This window comes from Rhineura floridana, chromosome 7, assembly GCF_030035675.1.
Source record: "Rhineura floridana isolate rRhiFlo1 chromosome 7, rRhiFlo1.hap2, whole genome shotgun sequence".
Classification (NCBI taxonomy): domain Eukaryota; kingdom Metazoa; phylum Chordata; class Lepidosauria; order Squamata; family Rhineuridae; genus Rhineura; species Rhineura floridana.
Genome location: NC_084486.1, coordinates 62,489,287 through 62,500,458, shown reverse-complemented (window position 1 = coordinate 62,500,458; position 11,172 = coordinate 62,489,287). Strand labels below are relative to the sequence as shown.

General features: G+C 45.3%; 1 protein-coding gene and 1 long non-coding RNA gene across 4 annotated transcripts; one reads left to right on the top strand and one right to left on the bottom strand.

Moving 5' to 3' along the window:
• Positions 1-4,366: 4,366 nt before the first annotated feature.
• On the bottom strand, positions 4,367-9,302 carry NKX1-2 (NK1 homeobox 2). 3 transcript variants are annotated; one of them, XR_009763998.1, is made up of 3 exons: positions 7,642-8,167; positions 7,013-7,161; positions 6,236-6,306 (listed from the first exon to the last, which is right to left on the bottom strand). XR_009763998.1 is itself a non-coding variant. In XM_061635729.1 (2 exons), the coding sequence occupies exons 1-2, from the start codon at positions 9,221-9,223 to the stop codon at positions 5,675-5,677; spliced, it is 858 nt and encodes a 285-aa protein (XP_061491713.1). In that variant the 5' UTR covers positions 9,224-9,302; the 3' UTR covers positions 4,367-5,674. The 3 variants fall into 3 exon arrangements, 1 of the variants encoding a protein (XP_061491713.1); XM_061635729.1 differs by lacking the exons at positions 7,013-7,161; positions 7,642-8,167 and adding an exon at positions 8,998-9,302 and having other exon boundaries at positions 4,367-6,306; XR_009763997.1 differs by lacking the exon at positions 7,013-7,161 and having other exon boundaries at positions 6,219-6,306; positions 7,642-8,176.
• On the top strand, positions 5,800-8,235 carry LOC133388991 (uncharacterized). Its single transcript, XR_009763999.1, has 4 exons — positions 5,800-6,067; positions 6,990-7,072; positions 7,533-7,580; positions 7,762-8,235. It is a non-coding gene; the product is annotated as an uncharacterized LOC133388991 (long non-coding RNA).
• Positions 9,303-11,172: the final 1,870 nt, after the last annotated feature.

The window sequence follows — 11,172 nt, the reverse complement described above, 5'->3', positions numbered from 1 at the left end:
GAAGCCTAATGTTAGGGTCCCTACGCCTCCCCCTTTCCCCAGCTTGCCAAGATCCTCCAGCCTTCTTTCCAATCAGGTGGACTCCCAATCGTGCTCCCATTGTGCTCCTTCTGCAGGGGCCAAAAAAACCCCTGTAAAGTTGCCAGTCCACATTTTCCTGTAGTCCAGTCTGACAGTCAGGATTTCATTGACTTGCCTTTGACATGCTGGAAGACAAGGGGAAGCCTACAGCAATCTGGCAGGAGATGGGAAAGGAGTCCACCAGACATGAGGTTAGTCCATGTGGGCTCTATCCCCCTCCTCGCCTAATGCAGGATCTCTCTATTTATCTATCACATGTACATTCTGCCTGTCCTCCATGCACCTTAAGGTGGCATACATGCCCCACCCACCCATGTTGTCCTAAAACAACTCTGTGGGGTAGGTTCAGAAGAGAAGTAAGAGACTCTCCAATGTCACTCAGTGAGCTTCATGGCTGAGTGGGGATTTTAACCTGGGCTGCCCAAGTCCCAGTTCAACAATATAACCACTACATCACACTGGGTTAAGAAAAAGTCTGTTCTGTTTTAAAAATTAACTAACGAAGTGGCCCAAGTGTTTTGTTTGCAGCTTTAAGACCGGCATTCAGATCTCTGTTCAGCCATGAATTCCTCTACACAGCCCTGGGTAATTCATAAATCTGTTGTCCTAACATACTTCACAAGGTAAACAATGAAAGACTTTATTATTAGTCCAGTCTCCATCCATTGAAGGACTGTACACTAGAGGGCACAGGTGTTTTTTTTAAAGGCTCAGAGGAGTAAGGATTAAACTTTGAGTGACTGTGGAAAGAGCCAGAGAGGTGATAGAAATATTTCTTGCAGCAAAAGCCATGTATCTTGTGATACCTTAAAGACTAACAGATTTAGAGCAGTATAAGCTTTCACAGATTGATGACCACTTCATCAGATTCATGGAGTGTTATTCTCACCTGGCAAATAAATATACATACATGGTTACAGACAGTAGGGGATGTAAAGAGTGAGGTCAGAAGGATACCAAGTGCAGGACTGATGTGACACATCTATACAAAGCCAAAATATATGCAAGTTAAGAATAGGGATTTGTCTCTGTTATGAATAGTCACTGTTCTTGTGTACATTTGGATTTTGCACACAGAAGTCACAGGGGCACTGGACCTCTTGTGTTCATGGCCAGAAGTTTATCATTTTTATCTCTGTACCCAGCTATGTAGTAATAGTAGTAGTTATATTTTGTATAGCATTTTCAAGCATTCAAATTGATTCACACACATTATCTAGTTGTAATCCTATCCAGAAGTCAATACAATTCTCTTCCATGTTGCAAACTGGGGCTGGGGGGGAATGAGGCTCAGAGAAAAGCTTGCTTAAAGGCATCTAATGAGTTCATGGCAGAGTCAAGATTTGAATCAGGAACCTATGTCGGGAGAGGGACGGAGGGAGTGTTACTTTGTTGATTCTCCTTGATCTCTCAGCAGCTTTTGATACCATCGACCATGGTATCCTCCTGGAGAGGCTCACGGAGTTGGGAGTTGGAGGTACAGCTTGGCAGTGGTTCCGCTCCTACTTGGCGGGTCGTCTGCAGAAGGTAGTGCTGGGGGAACATTACTCGACACCGTGGGCTCTCCAGTGTGGAGTCCCGCAGGGGTCGGTTTTGTCTCCCATGCTTTTTAACATCTACATGAAGCCGCTAGGTGCAGTCATCAGGAGTTTTGGAGTGCGTAGCCATCAGTACGCTGATGACACGCAGCTCTACTTCTTTTCATCTTCTTCAGGTGAGGCTGTCAATGTGCTGAACTGTTGCCTGGCTCCGATAATGGACTGGATGAGAGCTAACAAACTGAGGCTCAATCCAGACAAGACTGAGATGCTGTTGGTGGGAGGTTTCTCTGATCAGATGGTGGATGTCCACCCTGTTCTGGATGGGGTTACACTCCCCCTGAAGGAGCGGGTTCGTAGTTTGGGAGTATTTTTAGATCCTTCCCTGTCACTCGAGGCTCAAGTAGCCTCGGTGGCACGGAATGTGTTCTACCAACTCCGGTTGGTGGCCCAGCTACATCCCTATCTGGACAGGGAGGACCTCACCTCAGTTGTCCATGCTCTGGTAACCTCTTGATTGGATTACTGCAATGTGCTCTACGTAGGGCTGCCTTTAAAGACGGTTCGGAAGCTGCAGCTTGTGCAGAATGCGGCGGCCAGACTGATAATGAGGACCAGGCGGTCTGAACATATAACACCTGTTCTGGCCCACCTGCACTGGCTACCAATATGTTTCCGGGCCAGATTTAAAGTGCTGGTTTTAACCTATAAAGCCTTATACGGCGCAGGACCACAATACCTGCTGGAACGCTTCTCTCGATATGAACCTGCCCGTACACTACGTTCCACATCGAAGGCCCTCCTCCGAGTTCCGACTCACAGGGAAGCTCGGAGGATGATAACAAGAACTAGGGCCTTCTCAGTGGTGGCCCCCAAACTGTGGAATAGTGTTCCTGATGAGGTGCGCTTGGCACCGACGTTGCTATCTTTTCGGCGCCAAGTTAAAACCTTCCTCTTTTCTCAGGCATTTTAGTCTATTTTAGTCTTTAAATATGTTTAACTGATTTTAGATTTGTGGATGCCTACATACATGTTCCTTGCACTGAATTATTGGATTTTACTGTGTATATTTATATTCCTCTGTTGTACACCGCCCAGAGAGCTATGCTAGTCGGGCAGTATAGAAATTCAACAAATAAATAAAATAAATAAACTTTTGAATTCATAGCTCAGTCTCTACAGGACAATCCTATGCATATTTACTAGGAACTAAGCCCTTCTGTGTTCAATGGGCCTTACTCCCAGATAAGTGTGCATAGGATTGCAGCTATGGCAGCTTTATCTATACCTACTTTTGTCTATTGAGGATAACACTGCAACTAACAAAGTGGCACTATATAAACCATTTAGAGGTCATGTATGATTAAGTGGTATATAAATCCTCTTATATAAAAATATATATAAATGTAGCCCATGAAACCTAATGTCACAATAAATCTACTGCTCTTTAGGTTTTCTATACTTAGATTATATATGCTGGGGGAGCAGGGGAGATGAGCATGCTAACTCTGCTTTTCTCGATTCTTGTTCTTGCCCCCCCCTTCAAGTTAGAAGAGGACAGTCTGAAGAGGGCAGCCTCCTGTTTTTGTTTAAGTTCTTGGTGTGCTTTCGAACAGTTTTTCTAGGGTTCTAAAATGAATACAGGAACCTCTCGGCTTCAGAAGATCACCCTCCAACTCACAGAGGTCAATTGGAATTGGCAGGGCTACTCTCTGTTGGCTTGCTCATGTGTGTAATTAATACTGCATAATGCCTGAAGAGGCTTTGCGGTCCTGGACCCACTTACCTGGGAGTAAACTCCACTGAACTCAATAGGAGTTTTGAGTAGACGTGATTGTTTTCTTTTTTTAAAGGAAGGGACTAAGATTATTGTCCTTCCAACAAAAAGCTGTTTTACAATTTTACAGCTTACAAGAATGTACCGCTTTGAATGATTTTTATATTGCTGTGCATTGCCCTGATACTTTATGGGAGGGTGGCATATAAATACTTGTATCAATACATAACAATACAAACAATGTAAGATATATATGGGTGCAATTGTTAATGGCCCTTTGAGGTAAACTCTGGAAGTGAGTAGCACAAAGAGCTAAGGAAAGCATCATCTTCAGGAGAGAAAAAGGTGGCTCTTACACAAAGACAAAACTCTGCAGATAGGTCTCACTATGAAAAGGCAATGTCTTCCAGAACACATGATTAGAAAAACAACTGTCCTTGTTTAGGGTGTCATATGTTATCTACTTCTTTAACACTTCAGGATTGTCTTATTCCAGAGGTTGCCAAACTTTTTAAGCTCATGGGCACACTTGAATTTTTGAGTGAGTACTGTGGACACCACCCCCTCTGGCCACTTCCAGTAGAATTAATCTAAGCCTTGAAAAGTACACAGAACTGAAAGAGGAAGTGGGTAAGAGTGACACAGTTCCAACTTCCTCCTCAAGGGGGGGAAAGTAACCATCCTGACCACAGGGGGCAGTGAATGGGGGAGGAGCTCAGAGACTTCGTGGGCAATGGCAGATGACCTCAAGGGCACCACTGCACCCATGAGCGACACACTGGTGACTTCTACCTTATTATGTATTAGCGCAATCTCTGGTTTATGGGCCAGAGACATGTTGGATTTCAGAATATAGCACACATACAATCCCAATATTTAGTTTAACCCTTGCCTTGAGTTCATCAACAGGATGATGGCAACAATGCACTAGAATACAGACCAGACTAGCACAAAAGTAGGAGAGGCTTAATTAAAGACCTGGAACAAGTGTTTATTGTAGCTGTGGATGCTCCCTTTTGACAGAAAAGTTGGTATAGCATCTACAGTAACTCATGGTATATTTGGTGCTATTCCTGCCAATGGTTTTAATTAAGAATACTATTTGTATGTATGAAGTATATCTTTAGAACTAAAGCAGAAAAAAACTGGTCTTGTATACAAATAAATAGTATTTTCAAATCATTACATTAGACAGGATCTCCACTTTGGTTGAGGCCATAGTCCAAGTGGCCCTCCAGAGGTTGCTGAACTACTACGCCCATCATTCCTGGCCACTGGTTATGCTTGCTGGAGCTGATGGGAACTGCACTTTAGCGATATCTGGAGAGCCAATGGTTTCTCACACCTGCCATAGTCTGTAGCACACTCATGGTGCAATCTTATCCACATTTATCTGGCAGTAATTCTCCACCCACCTTGAACAGAGTGGGATCGAAACTGAACTTGTAAATATACACAGGATTCTACTGTTTAACCCAATATTTAATTGAACCCTACATAAGGTTTATGCTGCCCTCTGGTGGCCCCAGACCCACCACTGGGGAACTGTTGCTTTAAAATACAAGACAGTATATAGTACAATACACATTTTATTAAAATACTGTCTTCATTTCCAATCTACAGTTTGCATATTCCACTATTACACACTGTCTAGGAGTGAGTTTAATGGTCAGACAGGATCATGCAGCACTGGGTATGCTATAGTATGCACACTATGGTCTGGTCCAGCATCTAGCAAATTCTAAGGTTGGGTATGGAATTACAGTGGTTCAGTCTGTCACAGGGCACCTGAAAGAAACTAGAGTGGAGGGAGGGAGAAGCTTATAGCGAGAGAACTTTCTGTTGCCCTTCCGGACTGTTATATCCACATCTGTCTCTTCTTTCACTCTCTACAGATCAGCAATCATATAAATATCAAATTCTGTGTACCTGCCCTGTTTGTTTACTTTAAATAAATCCATGTTTTTGTATTGAAAGTCATTCTGCTCCCAAAGGATTTCCAAGGGACTAAAGGAGCTGATTTTCTGAAGAAAAGTTTGGGATTGGCATTTATCCCCCACTTCTCTTTTCCCATAGAAATGAAGACTTAGAAAAGGACCCATAACTAGGTAACGGTAATCACAGGGTGGCTGATTAGCAGGCATGCTCTCAAATAAGACTTAGGAAAACAAATTTAGCAGCTAAGAGTGAAGACATTTTCTAGAACTGCATTTCCTTCGTTTGTTTAAACACAATAGGATTTGCTCCTCTCCACTCCCACGCAGGGAATACGATCCATTTATAGGCGAGGGGTATAAAACGGGGCCAGGTATGTGGGGCTAAGAAAGGAGGGAAATGGTGCCCCTCCTGCGGCCAGGGGAAGGGGAGCTGCCGCTGCTGCTGGAAAGATGATATTGGCTGAGGCGTAAGATGGAAAAGTCTGGTGGTAGGCTAGGGTGCTGGGGCCTGGCGGACTAGGGCTGCCTTCTCCTCCAGGGGGCAGAGCGTTGCTTCCCGGCTGCGTCGTGCCATCTACGCCCGAGTTTTGTTTCTTCCATTTGGTCCTTCGGTTCTGGAACCAGATTTTGACCTGCGTCTCGGTCAGGCTGAGCGATAGGGCCAGGTTGAGGCGCTCACACACCGACAGGTACCGCGTGGCTCTGAACTTGTTCTCCAAAGCCACCAGCTGCTCGTAAGTAAAGGCCGTCCTGGCCCGCCGAGGCTTGGCGCAGCTGGGCTCTGCCCGGCGCCTCTTCGACGATCGCGGCGAGCCCGGCTCGTCCAGATCCGACGACGAGGAGAGAGGGAGGTCGGGTGAGTGGAGCGGTGCGGATCCTGCCGCGGTTGCTAAGCAGCCGGCGTCCCGTCCCGGCTCCTCTTGTTGCGACGCCTCCAGGGCGGCTGCTTCTCTCTCTCCGTTGCTGTTTCCATCTAGGAGACACACAATGGCTCTGATCAGGGGGACAGAATGAGACCAGCAGCCTTTCCCGAACACGTGCACCTGATCCGCTTAATTGCTATTTCCCTCCCCGGAAGCGGATCCTCTCCGCATGGATCTCTATCATCACTTCGCATAAATGCACACATGTGCCTAGTTAGCCGCTAGAGGGAATGCTTTCAGTTCGGCACCATCACATTCACCCCTTCGGCTCGGAGGATCTTAGTCCCAGAACATATGCAGTTATTAAAAAAAAAAGACGCGTGAAGAGTCAAAAGTTCAGCCAGGAACAATAGAAAGATCAACCAGTGTTGCTAAGCATATGCAGAGAGCCTCCCTCCCCGAGACTTTCCCACCACCACAGCGGGAGGGGATAGTTACCGCAGCCAAACAGGTCACTTCCCTGCATGACCCCGCCCCGTTATTGCTAGACCCTGAGGTTACTTGAAGGAAAAGTACTTTTCGCATACAATTCATAACTGAATCAGAAACTGAAAAGTAAAAGATCGCAGTCCCATCGACCTCAGTGAAAGCACGTTTAGAATGGGAACGTTATAGAGATATAATAATGGGAACGTTATAGTGATATAATACTGTTATTTTTCTTTCAGTAATTTAAACGTGGGGGATAACCCCACGCCCGAAATTCACTTTGCCCCTTCTATGATCCTCCTAGTGTCTTTGCATCACCCACCCCACCTCTTCTGATGCCGTCTTTGCAGAGAGCTTGATTTCAGTGCTTGGCATTCTTGAGCCCAGGTACTTCCAACTTCAATAAAGGTGTCTGGATTGCAGATATTTCGATATAATACGGACGAGGGGTGGGAACTACTCTTTTTGTTGCGTGCCTATAAGTGAAACAGTTGTGGGTTGCAACCTCTGTAATCACGAAACGGAATGAGTGATTATTCTTTCTTACAGGACAGCCCCCCCCCAACGCGTGGCATGAAAGAAAGTGCGTTTTTCTTATCGTTCCATTAAAACTTGTCATTTCTTAGGTAGCCCCTTCCAGGTAGCCCCTTCTAACAGAATTATCATTCTGAGAACTGGGAAACTAATTATGAAGAAGTGGGAGCAGGTGTAAATTGAAAATGTTTGTTAACAACAACAAAAAGTTACTAAGAGGTTTTTTTTTTAAAAAAAGAAGTAAATCCTCCGTTTTCTCTTCCCTCCCCCGCCCTGTTCTTTTCCATCTTCTTTTTCCCGGCCGTACTAATAGAGTTTCAGATTTGTGAAGGGGCGGATCGATAGATGTCATCTATTAAAGGTAAGTTTTAATCGAACAATATTAGGTTCAGACAGGGGGAAAAGGGGTTTGAAGTTGGTACCTGCAAGCTGTGGGAAGGAGATACGCAGGAGTCGGTAATAGGATATCGATCAAGGGGGAGCGAAGGCATCCTCTTGTGGGGAGACCGCAGGAACAATTATCTAGCTTGTCCTTTGCCTAGCGCGTCCCTGTGCCAATCAGGCCCATCCGATAAGGCTGAGCCGAAAAGAATTGCGTCTGGCTAGCGCTTTCCTACTAGACCAGGGGGCACTGCGAGCTCAGCCGTGACTCCACCAGGGGGACAGCGCCACGCTCCATGACCCGCTCGCCGCGTCCCCTCCACAACTTCTTAAAGGGAAACGCAGCCGGGCTGTGACCTTCCACGGACCGAAGAGAAGGCCTTCGGAGGGTGGGGAGACACGAGATTATTTACAAAGCTGCTAGACAAGAGAGTAAACGACAAACCATTTCGGGCAACTAAATCTGAAGTGCAGCTTCTGCGTGTATGTGAATGAAAGACTTCCTCTGTTAGTAGCACATGCTGCCCTGATTCAGGCGTTTAGCTCCCAAGCGGAGCCGGTTTTGCATGCAAGGATTCTTACACTCCCTGAAAAATAAAGCAAAATGTGGCTTTCTTCATCAGTCATCATTTTAAATTGTTGTTGTTTTTGTGCTTTCTTTTTATTATTACTTCTGACAAGGCTCTTGTCCTGTGCCTTTAAAAGCCACAGGTCAGGAGGAAATTCTGCAAAAGTCTCTCCTGCTGAATTTCCTCCTTACTTGCTCCCGTTAAAGGCAAAGGACCAGTGAGGTAGGCCAGTGCTTCCACAATCCTCGCAACACCACTGCTAAGATACTGATCTAGAGTATTTTATTATTTTACTTTAAATTTCGCTCACCAGCCTATATGACGGTGGTAGGGTGGTATTCAGTCAGACTGCAAAACCGCCTTCTGCGCTATCATCCAACAAACTGAACTCAACCCAACTCGGGCTGCGACTCACGAACTAAAAAGTTCACCCTTGCCGAGTGCTGTCTTTGCAACTGCATGCCTCTAGACCGCATCTAGCACACAGTTTGGTGTCACATCAGGAGCAGCAGCAATCCTGGGATAGTCTCATATGCTCAATATGCTCATATGTTCAATAGTCCGAGATCGCAACCTTATGGGCAATCCATATGCCTGGGATGGTTAATCCCAGTAAAAAAAAAAAACCCACCAAAGTTTATGCCACAATAATCTGTTACACCTTCTAAGGGGTCACACAAGCTTGCAAGCCTCGGTTTCCTCCCCTTTTTTGCTGCCCCCCCCTTTTGAAAGTTACTAGGCTTGTATTGCTTGCCATGAATTGAACCAACTCGGCAGCTTTTCAAACCAAACCGTGCAGATTCGATAAAGCCAGGACGCGTCGCTTACCATGGTATGCCTCTAGCTTATTCCTCCTGCTGCTGGGATTCCTTTCTAGCTCAACTCTTCCCAAACTTTTTTCCCGCTGTCCCGCGTGGGGGATGCTCTCCCTTCTCCCTGCCACCGGGTTGCTCTTCCTGGTAAATTTCTGAGGATCCAGGATGTCTAAGATGGAGAAGGAGATTTTCGTATGGATGGGGGCTCCTTTGGCCCCACTCTCCGGACAGTCCAGCATTCCCCCCTCTGAGCCCAGGGTAGATCTGCGATGGCCCAGGCTTTGCACCAAGTGAACGGCCAGGTGAAAAGCCAGCTCTGCTTCTCGTTGGAAGACGCGCAACTTGAGCCCAGGGGGAGGCTGTCCATAGGAGGCAGGAGGATCTCCCTCGGATGCGACAAGCGTGGGCTTCGGAGAGGTTTGTCTAGAAAGGGGAATCGCCGGGGGGGGGAGAGAGCGAGGAGGAGGATCCAAGCTTAACAAGCGAAAGAGGCTGCAATTGGAAAGTGCGGGGCGGGCGGGCTAGGTACCTACTCCTGCCACTTTCCTCCAGCTTCCTTTATTATTCTTTTTATTATTATTATTCGCCTGACCGCCCAAACACGTGGAGAAGAGGACGGTTTCTTAATCGATGAGATTGCAGCCTTTGCGCGTCTTCTCCCTCCTTCCCTCTCTCACTTGCTATAGGGCATGATGTGACTGTGAAACGTGTTTGATATAATAAATGAGTCACTGGGTTAAGAAGGGTGCTGTTTACTGCTTCCTTGGGAGATAGATCCGAAGCTCCAATGCCCATCACAGGAGGTAACCTACAGACGCAGTGTCTGGGTTCTCCACGCTTATAAGAATACGCAAGCATACAGAACTTGATACCAAAACTGAAAGAGGAATCCAGTACATCTTAAGCCTCCTCGAAGGCCCTTACTCCTAATGCTACCAGTGCATTGTGGGTAATTGTAGATACACAGTTGGGAGGGGACAACTCACAAATGCTATCTCAGTTATTAGTCATAAGTATTATATGTACACTTACTTGGGAGTAAGGCTATGCCTCTGGGAGTGTATAGGAAAGTCAGTGTGGTGTAGTGGTTAGAGCGTTGGACTAGGACCTGAGAGACCACGGTTCAAATCCCCACTCGGCCATTAAGCTTGCTGGATGACCTTGGGCCAGTCACCATATCTCAGCCTAACATACCTCACAGGGTTGTTGTGAGGACAAAATGGGGAGAGGGAGAACTATGAATGACACCTTGAGCTCCTTTGAGGAAAGGTGGGATATAAATAAATAAATAGGATTGCCCCATAAATCCCCTTGGAACCTACACAACTTTGTTTTGAGTCAATATGTACAAGCTCAGGCTGTAAGTTCTAGAAGCATCTGCTCAAGTATTCTTAAATGGTTAGGGCTTTTCTGCCTTGGAACTGATTCTAATAAGATTACTAGCATATAATGTTTAGAAAAGTCTAAAAAGAATATAGTATCAGAAACGTTAGCATACAGAAGATGTACAATTTATTATTGAGTTCACAGATTGACTTTTCAGAGCAATCACATAAGTGCCTACAGACTGGGTCTTTACACGGAGATTTTTTTCTCAATGGGCTTGATACACATCTCTGTGCATTACTTGACTATTCAATAGTTTGTTACTTGCAGGGGAATGTGTAAACTACTTCTGTGGAAAAGTATAATGTTTAAGATATATGAGACAATACAACTATTCTATCTGTGGATTTTGATTTATGATGGCAAATTTACACATGTAAAATCACCACTTAATGCCACTATCAAACAGTGATGCACATGCACATATGAACCAGGCCCCATGTAGCATTTCTGGTGGTGAATCTATGCAGAGGACCTGACAGGAATTTTTTTCTCAGATCGATCCAAAAAGCATAACAGGATAACTTCAGAAAGCTCATTTAAGGATATATAAACTATTATTCCAGAATCTGCTCCAAGTGTAAAAATTATTTCAATGATATAAGCACACTTTCCAGGGACTGACTTCTGAGTATATATGGCTAGGATTAAAACTGCATGGGTTCTAAACATACTCATCACCAGATCTTGTGAAAACACCTTGCTGAGTTGCTTCGCTTACGCTTTGAATATAGCAAAAATCTTTGTTTTCATCTGGCAAATGTTAGCAGGTCAAACTTTTACCTAATACCAAATACATATT